This window comes from Cheilinus undulatus, linkage group 11 (assembly GCF_018320785.1).
Source record: "Cheilinus undulatus linkage group 11, ASM1832078v1, whole genome shotgun sequence".
Classification (NCBI taxonomy): Eukaryota; Metazoa; Chordata; class Actinopteri; order Labriformes; family Labridae; genus Cheilinus; species Cheilinus undulatus.
The window spans coordinates 46,650,468-46,664,577 of record NC_054875.1 but is presented as its reverse complement, the minus strand read 5'-3'; the positions used below and the strand labels follow the sequence as shown (position 1 = coordinate 46,664,577).

Below are 14,110 nucleotides of genomic sequence, written 5' to 3'. Positions count from 1 at the left end.
CAAATCATAAATTGTGTTATGCATGAGCTGTACAGCAAAGTAATCTTGATATAAGGTGGGGGACTTGCAAAGAGAAGCTGTAGAAAGCAGAGTGTAAGCGCTGTGCATATGGAGAGAGCAGTGTACATTCGGACAGCAGAGTTTAAATGAATGAGTTTGGTAAAATAAAGCCATTTTTACACATAAGCTGAAATTCACTGAAAGAGAAACACTTTATAACTTATATGTGTCAACACATTTATTAACAATCTACCTCCGTTATTTTTAGATCAGAAAAAAGAGCAGAAAAAGCTGCACGGACTGTAAAAAATACATAATTACCACCATAAATTACACAAATGCCAATTCGCACCGGATTAGTATTACCTGACGATCTCTGTGTGTGGAACTATAATCTGTAATTTGCCACGTAAGTTTTACTCCGCAATTTACAGGCATGGTCGATCTGTAAGGGATTAAAAACACAGACGTCCTGCAGGATTATTACATTTTATCAGAGGTCCCTTGGAAATACTAATCCTGTGCAAATAGGGCATTAAACTGGTTACAGGTGACATGACAAGCGTGATTTTCTTCTTCTCTGTAGTTTCCGTTGGGTGAAGGATGGCGAGGAGTTCGGAGATGAACGTAAAGGATCTGGGACACTGAAAGCCGATGGGACAGAAGAACTCATCACATTTGACGGCTACTACCGCTGCTACGCCTCCAACATGCTGGGGACCGCCATGACTCAGACTGTTCGGGTCATCGTGGAGGGTGAGTTAAAAAAAATGTCATTGGCCGAGGTCACTCAAGGGAATAATCAAAGACTGTACGTGATTTCCTGGAAACATTGGTGTGTTTTGTATTGTTTACCTGACATGATTGCACCCACCATTCTGTTAGAGAACACTTGTGTTTGTAGACAGTCTGATATAGTAGGTGAAGGTAAGAACATCGTCAGGCTAAAGGATGGAATGTTTGATAGACATTAAAGCACAACATCATCTTCAGAGCCAAGTATGGAATGTTTTATAAACTTAAAAGAACTACATCATCTTCAAAGGCAAGTAAGGAATGTTTGATAAACTTAAAAGAACTACATCATCTTCAAAGGCAAGTAAGGAATGTTTGATAAACTTGAAAGAACTACATCATCTTCAAAGGCAAGTAAGGAATGTTTGATAAACTTGAAAGAACTACATCATCTTCAAAGGCAAGTAAGGAATGTTTGATAAACTTAAAAGGATTACGTCATATTCAATGGCAAAGACAGAATGTTTTATACTCTTAAAAGAACTACATCATCTTAAAATGCAAGGATGGAATTTTTGATAAGTTTAAAAGGATGACATCATCTTCAATGGCAAGTATGGAATGTTTTATACAGTTAAAAGGACAACATCATCTTCAAAGCCAGGAGTCAATGTTTTATGAACTTAAAAGGATGATAGCATTTTCAAAGGCAAAGATGGAACAACATTATCTTCAAAGGCAGGACGTAATGTTTTATAAACTGACAACCATGGCATCATTTTCAAAGGCAAAGATGGAATGTTTTTTCTACACTTAAAAAAGAACAACATCATCTTCAAAGGCAAGGACGGAGATTTATATACACTTAAAAGAACGTCATCATCTTCAAAGGCAAGGATGGAATTTTTTATAAACTTAAAGGATGACAACATTTTCAGTGGCAAGGTTGGAATGTTTTATACACTTAAAAGAACAACAGCATCTTCAAAGGCAAGGACAGAGTTTTATATACACTTAAAAGAACGCCATCATCTTCAAATGCAAGGATGTAATTTTTTATAAACTTAAAGGATGACAACATTTTCAGTTGCAAGGCTGGAATGTTTTATACACTTAAAAGAAGAACATCTTCTTCAAAGGCAAGGATGGAGTGTTTTATACACTTGAAAGGATGACATCATCAAAGGCAGAAGAAAGAATGTTGGTGAAGCTGGGGATGTTGGGTACCCTTTCCCTGCATTTTTGTCAGATAATAGTCCACAGTTGGCAGCTTTTGGAGCAGTTGGTGGAAAGGGTGAGGAAAACCTCCAGATGCTGATAACCCCCCTCTTCCTTCTTCCACGTCTACTTCCACTGTTAAACAGAGTAGCTACATCTACTTCCACTGGTCAACAGAGTAGCTACATCTGTAACATCATGTTTGATCTTTACACGCTGAGTCAGAAAATCACAGAGAGGAAACATTAGGACACACACCACCACTAACCATGACCCCCTACTACACACGCTCACACTGACTCAGGAAGGTTGACTGGGGCCGCCTGCTCTCTCATCTCTCGTTACCGTGGTAACCATTTCCTGGAGGCTGAGCTGTGACGTCAGTCTGCTGGGAAGTTTCAGCTGACTGAGCTCAGCCTGAGATAAACACAGATGGGTCAGAGGAGATAGAATGGTTTAAGGATGAACATTCAGGGACACAGACAGGGTTAAAGAAGAGAAAACTGTTTGAAGATGGACATACATGGCCATCTTTACAGAAAGATCCTATTTTTCTTCCAAATACCTGACATCCCCAGCAGGGTTTCCTCAATAAATTTCACCAAACAGCATCCTGGACAGAAGACTAAAAATTAATCATTCATACATTTTTCCCTTGGATTTACCTTTTTGTAAACGTGCATGAAGCCCTGTTTAAAGTCTTTAAGTTTTGAGATTTTAAGGGTTTTACAGCAGGTGGAGTAGCATCACCACATTTTGGGTGGGAATGGAAAAAGTCTACACTAACATTTCCTGGATCATTAGGCAGATTTCAGCACCTGATTTTAAGCATTAATGTGATTCAATAGCTAGACTATAATTTAATGTGTAAAAAAAAATTTGAAAATAAAAAATTATAATAAATAATAATATATTAGGACTATATACTATTAATGTTAATATAATAATAAAAAGAAGACGAAGAAGAATGATAATAACAATAATAATAATCCTAATAACAATAATAATGCTGCCCTATTTTATATATCATACAAAATATAATAATGTAATATAATATAAAACTTATTATTATTTTATTATTACATTTATTATTACATTTTATTATTACATTTAACAATATAATAATGATATCATTATTATTATTATCATACTAATAATAACAACAACAATCCTAATAATAATACGTTTTTTTTTTCATTGCCCTATATCTTCTGTAAATATTGGCTTGTATCATCAGCAAATGTTGGCCTTTTTCAGCTCCAAATATTTCCATGTATATTTTTTGTAAATAACAGTTTATTTTGTTTGTTCATATTGGCTTTTATTGTCTGTAAATATCGGGGTAATCATCTGTAAATATCGGCCTATATCATCAGTAAATATTGGCTTACGTGGTCTGTAAATATCTGCTTATATCGTCTATGAATATACGTTGTTAAAGCAGAAATTTGAGTATGTTCATAATTTTAGGAAGGACTAACAGACATAAATAATTGTTATTCATACAAACTGTATCTTAAGATACAAAGGTACAACTGACAGTGGTGGAGAGAGGAGAAGCAAGAGGGTGAAAGGGATGGTGCCAACAGATCACATACACTATATTGCCAAAAGTATTCACTCACCCATCCAAATAATTGAAATCAGGTGTTCCAATCACTTCCATGGCCACAGGTGTATAAAATCAAGCACCTAGGCATGCAGACTTTCTACAAACATTTGTGAAAGAATGGGTCGCTCTCAGGAGCTCAGTGAATTCCAGTGTGCTACTGTGATAGGATGCCACCTGTGCAGCAAGTCCAGCGGTGAAATTTCCTCACTCCTAAATATTCTACAGTCAACTGTCAGTGGTATTATAACAAAGTAGAAGTGATTGGGAATGACAGCAACTCAGCCACCAAGTGGCAGGCCACGTAAAATGACAGAGTGGGGTCAGCGGATTCTGAGGCGCATAGTGTGCAGTGATCACCAATTTTCTGCAGAGTCAATCACTACAGACCTCCAAACTTCATGTGGCCTTCAGATCAGCTCAAGAACAGTGCGTAGAGAGCTTCATGGAATGAGTTTCCATGGCAAGCAGCTGCATCCAAGCCATACATCACCAAGTGCAATGCAAAGCGTTGAAGCAGTGGTGTAAAGCACACCACCACTGGACTCTAGAGTCGTGGAGATGCGTTCACTGGAGTGATGAATCGCGCTTTTCCATCTGGCATCTGATGGACGAGTCTGGGTTTGGCGGTTGCCAGGAGAACGGTACTTGTCTGACTGCATTGTGCCAAGTGTAAAGTTTGGTGGAGGGGGGATTATGGTGTGGGGTTGTTTATCAGGAGCTGGGCTTGGCCCCTTAGTTCCAGTGAAAGGAACTCTGAATGCTTCAGCATACCAATAGATTTTGGACAATTCCATGCTCCCAACTTTGTGGGAACAGTTTGGGGATGGCCCCTTCCTGTTCCAACATGACTGTGCACCAGTGCACAAAGCAAGGTCCATGAACACATGGATGAGAGAGTTTGGTGTGGATGAACTTGACTGGCCTGCACAGAGTCCTGACCTCAACCTGATAGAACGCCTTTGGGATGAATTAGAGTGGAGACTGAGAGCCAGGCCTTCTCGTCCAACATCAGTGTGTGACCTCACAAATGTGCTTCTGGAAGAATGGTCAAAAATTCCCATAAACACACTCCTAAATGTTGTGGAAAGCCTTCCCAGAAGAATTGAAGCTGTTATAGCTGCAAAGAGTGGACAGACGTCATATTAAACCCTATGGATTAAGAATGGGATGTCACTTAAGTTCATATGTGAGTCAAGGCAGGTGAGCGAATACTTCTGGCAATATAGTGTACCACCTGTAATCACACTGACAGGAATAAAGCTTTACATCTCTAAACTCCATCTCTTGGGTTCCTAGGGCTGTAGGGATCATTTGGGCACAGGTATTTTGTCCCATCTGAGGTTTAACCGTCCCGTTCTCTCTCTGCTGAATGATAAATGAAGAAGATTCTTTTAAAACAAGCTGAAGAAGACCTCAGGTTCTGCTTCTGTTTTTGAATAGCCATACTGCTCTACATGATGTGTGAATTCAGGAACTAAACTGCGGAGACAAACATTTTAAATGGGTCATATAGAAGGAGAATTTTTCCTGCCGTCAGTGCAAATATTGTGTGTTCCAGTTCTTCTGATCAGTGAGCTATAAATCCTGCAAACAGTGGGAGAAAAAAAAACCACAGTATGCAGAGAAACTGTGAAGTAAGCTTGATGGTAACAACCTCTGCTGACAAAAAATAAGACAAGGAAGGCAGAAGAGGTGTTCTGAGTCACCACAGGATCACTGCAGCAGCTCGCTGCATCATCACTGAAAACACGGCATCAAAATAAGACATCAAAACGCGGCATCATTACAGAACATGGGAGCACAACCCTGATTTAACACATTTCAATGACTCTGAAATAAAATAGGAGACAGAAGACTTCTCAAACCATTACATCTCAGTACTCTTGACCTCAAAGTTCATCTGGTCGGTGAAAACGCTGGTGTTCCATAGTCATGCAGCCATGCCCACATCTGCTTGAAGAGGACATCTCAGCCACCAAGTATGTGTACGTGGACAGAGTGCATCGGAGACGACAATGCAACTGTGCTCTAACACTGGGTACTCCACAGAGTAGAGACGTTAGGTTAACTCTAAACGTCAACTGGGTAGAACTAACCTCACCAGTTTCATACACTTTTATAAAAATGGTAAAGTATGGCCTACTATTTGTAAAAAGCCCCCAAACTCCCCAGCTGTCATCCTTAAAAGTTTTTAAAACAACCTGTTGCTGCTTTTTAAGATGATCCCATCCTTTAAAGCACAGGTGTCAAACTCAAGGCCCGGGGGCCAAATCCAGCCCATGGAACGATTATAACCGGCCCTCAAGATCATATCATATTCGTATTATAACTGGCCCACTAGTATGATGTCTGCAGATTTCCTCCAGTATAATAATGTAAACTTCATATTTATTATTTAAAACATCCTTGTAAAGCCCTAAAAATCTGAAAAAAGTAAAGGGTAAGAAAAATTAGATTAAAAAGTCAAGAATGTGGGGGGGGGGGGGGTTGTGTTTTATTTCATATTTTCAATTTTGCATCTCAAGATTACGACTCAAACTTATGATTTTGACTTTTCATTTCATGCTTTCACCTTTTCAACTCATAATTTGGACTTTATATGTCATATTTTTATCTTTTATATTCCCAATTTTGAATTTTAAGTCATCTTTTGACCTTTTCAACTCCTAACTTTGGCTTTTTAATCCCACATTTTGAACTATCAGACTCACAATTTAAAATTTTAAGACATAATTGACTTTTAAACTCATTATTTCAAATTTGATCTCATATTTTGACCTTTCAAACTTATGATTTCAACTTTCTCCTTGTATATTTGCTCTTTTAAAACATTATTTTTCTGTTTTTAATGTCGTGTTCTGATCTTTTGAACAAATAAATTGGAATTTTTATCTCAGATTTGAGCCTTTAAACTTGTTATTTTTACTTTTCTCAATTTTTTTTCCAAATGATTTATCATCAGTGCTGTTTTTTATCACGGGTGGAAATGAGGTTGACAGTTTAAGGGTCTGGTGACCCTGTTCGGCCCTCAGGTTAGACCTAAATTTAGAATCTGGCCCCTGCTGTGATTGAGTTTGGCACCCCTGCTTTAAAGTTTATAGAATATTACGTTCTTCCTTTTGAGGACGATGTCTTTCTTTAAAGTTTGTAAAACATTCCATTCCTCAGTCCTACCCTAACTACGTTCATAACTCTTTTCAGGAACGGCTGAAGTCACTTTCAGATTGAAACATCCAGGTTTGTTTAAAAGTGTTAACGACTGACGTCTTTGTGTTTCAGCCCAGCCTATTCTTCAGAAACAACATAAAGTCCAGGTGAGAGCTATCGAGGGCGACAGCATCGTCCTGACGTGTAACCCTCCACAGAGCTCCACGCCGCCGCACATCCACTGGATGGACAAGAGTGAGTCCATGTCTGCTCTCTGTCTGTGTGATGAGCCGTCATTGATGGTGACAGACAGACGGACTCTTTGTCTCTTCTTAGTCATGCAGTCTGAATGTCTGGCTGTGACTCTTAAAGCCCAGCAGCTCCATCTGATTTTGTTGGCATCCTTCATTCCTCAGATTTGCATCACTGCGCTGCATTGCAGAGCGTTTCCACTCAAACTAATGAATGCAGCAGTCTGGTGAAGCTTTCTGGGCTCTTTACATTCCTTATTTTTGGCTTTACCTCTCTCCCTCTGTCTCCTCTGTCACACTGCCTGTGAGATGAAGTAGAGCATTGAAGTTGTCATTTTAGTTTTAAGAAGATAATCAGCTCTGCAGTGAAATATCAGGAGCTAGAGCAATTTAGTCTGAGTCTCTGAAGAATGTTCTGGAAATTTACGAGTCCAAGAAGAGCTCACTTAAATCTGGAGAAAAAACAGAAAACATAAACAACAGTCACAGCCTCTGACCATTCACAGTCTAAAAATATCTAAATCTGTTTTTTTGTTAATGCCTTTGATTTTTGTTTGTCTGTTTGCTTGCTTATTTGCCTGTTTGTTTGTTTGTTTGTTTGTTTGTTTGTTTGTTCTTTCATTTGTTTGTTTGTTCTTTCATTTGTTTGTTTGTGCCTGTTTTATTATTTGTTTGTTTGTTCTTTTGTTTGTCTGTTTTTATTTGTTCATGTCTTTGTTTTTTCTGTTTTCTTGTTTGTTTGTTTTTCTATGTCTTTTTTATTTCTTTTTTGTGGTTGCATAATCAACTTTATTTTTTTTTCTTTGTTTTGTTTGTTTTTTGTCCATCTGTGCATTTTTATATATTTGTTTGTTTGTTTATTTTTTATGTGGTTGTTTTTCATTCTTTCTTTCTTTTATTTGTTAGTTGTTTTACACCTTTTTATTCTCTCTTTTATTTGTTTGTGCATTTCATTCTTTGTTTCCTTGTATTGTTTTATTTCTTATTTTGTTTCTTTTATTCTATTTTTTGTTTTTCACAGTTTTGTTCTTTATTTTATTTGTTTTTGTTTGTGTGTTTCTTTATTTGTTTCCTTGTTTATTTTTTTATTTTATTTGTTTGTAGTCTAATACATTTTGTTCTTTCTTTCATTTGATTTTGATTTTGCATTTCTTTGTTTGTTTGTTTGTTTGTTTTTTAGCTTTTATCTTGTTTTTCTTTTCTTTCTTTTAATTTTTTGTTGTTTTACACTGTTTTGTTCTTTTTTATTTGTTTGTTGGTTTACATTCTTTTTTCTTTTATTGTTTGCTTCTGTATTTGTTTAATTTGTTTGTTTTCTTGTGTGCTTGTGTGTTTATTTGTTTTATTGTATGTTTGTTTATGTCTGTCTTTATTGTCTCTCTGTTTGCTTTTTGATTTGTTGGTTTTTCTTTTGTTTCTTTATGTCTTTATTTCTGTGCATGGTTGCCTGTTTGTTTACTTATTTGTAATTTTTCCTCATTATTTTTGTTTTTGTTTCTATAGTTTTGTCTCATAATTTGTTTTTGTTTATTTGTTTATGATAATAATAAATATTCCAATTATAAATATAATCATAATTATGATCATTATTTGTACAACTCTCTCCAACACAAGTAGCAAAAGCTTCATACAATATATGTTAAAATAGAGCAGACAGATGTATTTGTTTTGGGATTTTTTGTTGTTTGTTTGTTTGTTTATTTGTTTGTTTGTTTGTTTGTTTTTCAGAGATGGTACACATCAGGCAGAATGACCGAGTGATGGTCGGCCTGGATGGAAACTTGTACTTTTCAAATGTTTTAAAGACTGACAGCAGAGACGACTACATCTGTAACGCCCAGTACTATTCAGCCCGGACCATCCTTCCCGAGAGCGCCGTCTCCCTCAATGTCCTCCCCAGTGAGTCAAACACACTTCCTAATAGAACCTACCAGAACCTAATTTTAGTGGTCGTCTGCAGCTGTGCACGAATAACCACCACAGCTGCAGGATAAATAATGATGTTTATAGGTGATCGTAGATATAAGAAGGTAACTTTGACTCCTCTGTCTGCTGCTAGTGATGGAGGTGATGGTAGTTGTTTGTAGGTGATTGTAGGTGATCATAGGTGGGAGGATGTCATGATGTAACGATCCATCCTCTTTCTTCAGGCAACAACGTGGGCCATGACAGGAAGCCCCACTTCTTCACCCCAAAAGGCTCCCACTCCTCAGTGCTGGCCCTCAGAGGGCAAAATTTGATCCTGGAGTGTATCCCCAAAGGCCTGTAAGGATCTCTGTCTCTGTTTCTCTCTCTGTGCTGACTGTGTTTTCATTCATCACCACCTTTTACTCCACCTATCTCTCACTTTGCTACGCTCCCCCGTTTGTGTCTGCAGACCGACTCCAAAGGTGGAGTGGAAGAAGAAGGACGGCAGCCTGAGTGAGACGAGTGGAATCCTGGACAAACACAACCGCTGGCTGGAGTTCATCACCGTGACACTGGAGGACGATGGCGAGTACGAGTGCAGAGCCTTCAATGACCATGGTGCCGTCTCGCACTCCTTCACCGTCACTGTGGAAGGTAGGCGGGGCAATGACTAACTATCTAACTAAATATCCTGATTGATTATTAAAAGATCAATGAGGAAACCAGTAACAGAGACGTCAAAGCTACTAAATGCCTGCCTGTAAAGATATCTATGGATTTAAAACACAATATATACTACAGGGACAAAAGTATTTGGCCACCTGACTATTACACCAACAGGGACTGCAATGACGTTGCGCTCTGTGCGTGCCAGTCAAGTTCTTCCACACTGAACATAGTCATGATATACAAAAATATACCAATTATAATACTGCAATCTTTTTCTGTAGGATCCAAGGTTCCTGTAGAACCCTGTAGGATCATTATGTAGATCTGGTATATAGATCTTTTATAGATTTGTGGCATTTACAAAGGACTCTGATCTGTTTATTTCCTGTTTGCTTCTACTTGTTTAGTAGTTAAATTGATGATAGAATAGAGGGGTTGTTGATGACTGGTTTGAACCGTGTTTGATCAATAGTATTACCGGTCAGTGACGATTTATTGATATCTATTCTGCAGCTGCTCCTTACTGGGTGAAGGAGCCTCAGAACCTGCTCTACGCCCCTGGAGAGACTGTCAGACTGGACTGTCAGGCTGAAGGGATCCCGAAACCATCTATCACCTGGAGCATCAACGGACAGCCAATTACAGGTGAGATTTATTTGAAATTTTGTGTTCTATTGTAGTGGTTTCTTTTTTGTCATATATATTTTTAGCTGTATTTTGGGGCCATGTGAACTGTTCATTAGTAAAGGGTTAAATAAGTACTGATGGATTAACGTGAGAGCTAAGACTCAAAGCATGTTTTCTCATTAGGCATGATTGCTTCATACCATGCCCTAGCACGATTTGATAAAAATTGATTATTGATTTGCTAATTGCCCTGCCTGTTGTCTGCTTTCAAATCAATGACATCATTCTGTTCCTATGAAGACTTGTGTATGCACACAGTCTGATACAGTAGGTGGAGGAATGAACATTGTGATTTCAAGGATGGAATGTCTGATAGACTTGAAAGGATGACATCACCCTCAAAGGCAAGGGCGAAATGTTTAATATACTTTAAAGGATGACATCATGTTCAAAGGCAAGTCTGAAATGTCTGATATACTTGAAAGGATGACATCACCCTCACAGGCAAGGATGGAATGTCTGATAGACTAAAAGGATGACATCATTTTAAAAGGCAAGGGCAAAATGTTTAATAGACTTGAAAGGATGACATCACCTTCAAAAGGCAAGGCTGAAATGTTTCATAAACTTTAAAGGATGATGTCATCTTCAAAGGCAAGGCTGAAATGTTTGATAGACTTGAAAGGATGACATCGTCTTCAAAGGCAAGGCTGAAATGTTTGATAGACTTTAAAGTGTGAACAATCTTTAAAGGCAAGGATGAAATGTTTAATAGACTTAAAAGGATGTCATTATCTTCAAAAGCAGGACAGAATATGTGATAAGTTTTTAAGGATAATATTTTAAAGGATGATATCATCAGAGACTGAAGATGTAATGTTGGGGCCTTTTTCCCTCCATTTCTGTCAAATAGTAGGCTTTTGTTGGCAATTTTTGGAAAGTGGGCAGAACACTTGCAAGTTCTATCCATTTCTCTAAAAGTTGCCAAATAAGGACAGTCAACAAAGGGAAACAATCGTTGGTATAAATGTATGTGATCTAATAGTGGTAGAGAGATTCAGTTTTTTAGTTGGTTTGAAATTCCACCAAGAAGAAGAAAGAAGAAGAGATAACCTTGGCAATCATTCAGGTCAGCGTTAATTTTATGCTGTGTGTGGACAATGGAGTCCATCCTGCTACTATGGATGTTTTTATTACTCATGTAGAGACGGGAGATGTTTAAGAGTTCACTTTGACACTCACTCATGGGTACCCCATTCTCAAGCATGGCTGGGTTCACATCCTCCGTGGACCATGCCTGAGTTCACTTGAATTGTGCCTGAGCCCACCTCCTCCAGCAGACCCAGGAATGGTGTTTATACTAATCAAAGGAACCAGACTTTAGGGTCAAGTGGACTCAGGATGTGAAACCAGCATTAAATCTAAACCAGGTTTTCTGCCTCCTGGCTCTGGTGCTTCATTAAGTCCACATTTATTCACCTCTATGTGCAAAGGTCAGCAGTTTTTACAGTCAGCTTTTTCATGATGGAGTCTTTCTCTAAGACTGGGGTAGTCGAGGACAGATGGACATTTCAGGGAAGAGCAGAGATCATTTCCTGGCTCCACTCTGCCATCCAATAAAACAATAAAACAAAAAGCCTCTGACAGCTCAGAGGAGCTAGAAAGGTAGATCAATAACTGACAGAGAGAAAAAGAAAGAAAGAAAGAAGGAAAGAAAGTAAGAAACTCCCATTAAAGGCTCATTGCAAATGATTTGTCCAAAACAATTCTCAAGTTTGATAGGTCAATACAAAGCTGAATCTGTCCCAATGTCTGTGGTCTACCACATTTATTTAAACTATATCAAGGTTTCATAACCATCCTGAGTGCAGTCTGCCACAGTGAAGAAGTAACCAAATAAAGGTGAAAGAAAGAGAGAAAAGGAGCAGAGAAATGAAGGAAAGGAACAAACTGAGCCGTAGCAGCTGCTTAATCTCCTGTTGGTCGATGACTTCCTGTTCAAACGTTTCTGTGTGTTCAGGAGACGAAGTTTATCTTTGACAAACTCTCTGCATTGTCTGATTCTAACCTCTTCACCTCCTCCTCCTTGCTCTCTGTCCCGTGCAGAAGTGGATGACGACACTCGGCGCAGCGTGGCGGAGGGTGTGTTGATTCTGAGAGACGTCGTGTACGCAGACACAGCTGTGTATCAGTGTGAGGCCGCAAATAAACACGGCGCCATCCTAATCAACTCCTACCTCTACGTGGTTGGTACGTTCAACCATCCCTGATTCATTTTACACCCCTGATTTTATTCTACAACAAAGACAGGAAGTAACCAAGTTAGAGCATCAATGATCAGTAACTGTCTGCTAGAACATCACTGGCTGTGTTTGTATGGACTTGAGGTTTCTGTCGGGGTTTTTTGAGTATCCTGGATTTTGTTTTTTGCCTATATATGTTTTCAGAAACTGAGACATGCCAATATCCCAGTCATGGGAAACCCAGTTTTCTACCCAGAAAACTCTAGAAGAAAACTAGATCCTGTGCCGTCTATAAGTCATATACTACTTCCTGTGCAGACATGACTTTGGTTAAACTGTGTTTTATTGTTTGTCGCGGCCTTTTTACAACTGCCAGTGGGTTCAAGTCAGCTGAAGCTCAAAAATCACAGTCATGGCAATTCTTTGTACACCATTAAACAGGAAGTAGGCTTAAAACACTCATAGAGCCATGAATCTTAGCACATTAAAACAATGAATGAGAAAAGAAGAAGACGGATATCAGTTTTGAAAAAAATTTGCAAAATCCCAACAGTGTTAATTTTGTTAACTAAAACTCTGACTAAAAATGTTTATCATATGTGTCCCTGGCCTGTCCACCATCCCCCGAAGAATCATGACCCCCCCCCCCACCTTTCAGAAAATGCGTGCTGAAACAAGCCCTTCACAGATTTTCCCTTCATGATGTCAGGTGGGGAGTTAGCCCCGCCCCCAGGTTTAGTTGGCCCTACCCACATGGAAGAAAATTCTGCCCTCCTCTCCTGATCCTCTGAGAGGAGGGTCAGGAGACCCACATCCATTAAAGCCACATCCATTTCCTGAAATGGGCGGAGTCAGACAGCTCAGTAATATTTAAAGCCACAGACAGAGACAGCTTGTTCAAACAAGACTGAAACAGAGGGGTTTTTAGAAATGCAAAAATCCAATACCAGAGTGTTTTTTCCAGCAACAAACTTCACAGGCATTTTTTATAGATCTCTGAGACCAATATAAACTTGTCTCGAAAGGGTAAAATATGTGACCTTTAAACATACGGGCTACAAACTTCCCGAGACACAAAACAAATTTAGAGCGGAGGAATATTTTGAATTCTTGTCAAACATTAAAACTGGTTGTTTTTACACAGATTCTGTACATTATTTTTAGTTCCTCAGAGCCTAGTTTGGACACATTTTAATCCACTCTGCTGAGATTCATGGCTGTACAAGTGTTTTAAGACTCTAAAAAATTACTTCCTGTTTCATGGCGAACAGAAAATTACCATGGCTACATCTTCTGAAGTGTCTTGAGCTTAAACTGACATGAATCTTCTGGCAAATATAAAAAAGGGGTACAAACAGCAATGACCACAAACATTGAGTTTTTAGGTGTTTATCTTGCACTGTCGGAAATTTTTACAAATTTTAAAAGACAGAGATGTTAACTGATTTTTTACTGAAACATAATAAAAGGCTGAAATGTCACACTTGTTATGTTAGCGGGAATTTTGTTATGTTTTCAGATGACAACTGCTTTTATATTTGCGGCTTTATTACATTAAGAATTGCATGTTTGTTGTACATGTGGGGACAGTTGCTACGTTTGCAGGTGCCACAGACACCTGTACAGATATGATGCAATAATCAGAAACAGTGATACTAGTGTTTCTCATGTGAATAGGGATATGAATGACCAGCTCTCTC

General features: G+C 38.5%; 1 protein-coding gene across 1 annotated transcript in view; it reads left to right on the top strand.

The window, feature by feature from the left end:
* Positions 1–14,110, top strand: part of LOC121517418 (neural cell adhesion molecule L1.1-like) — an 82,005-nt gene that overhangs the window by 48,036 nt on the left and 19,859 nt on the right. The window contains exons 8-14 of the mRNA XM_041799159.1: positions 587–756; positions 6,845–6,967; positions 8,692–8,862; positions 9,114–9,228; positions 9,341–9,525; positions 10,054–10,185; positions 12,274–12,417. Coding sequence (XP_041655093.1) covers positions 587–756; positions 6,845–6,967; positions 8,692–8,862; positions 9,114–9,228; positions 9,341–9,525; positions 10,054–10,185; positions 12,274–12,417 — 1,040 coding nt within the window. The remainder of the gene's footprint in view (positions 1–586; positions 757–6,844; positions 6,968–8,691; positions 8,863–9,113; positions 9,229–9,340; positions 9,526–10,053; positions 10,186–12,273; positions 12,418–14,110) is intronic.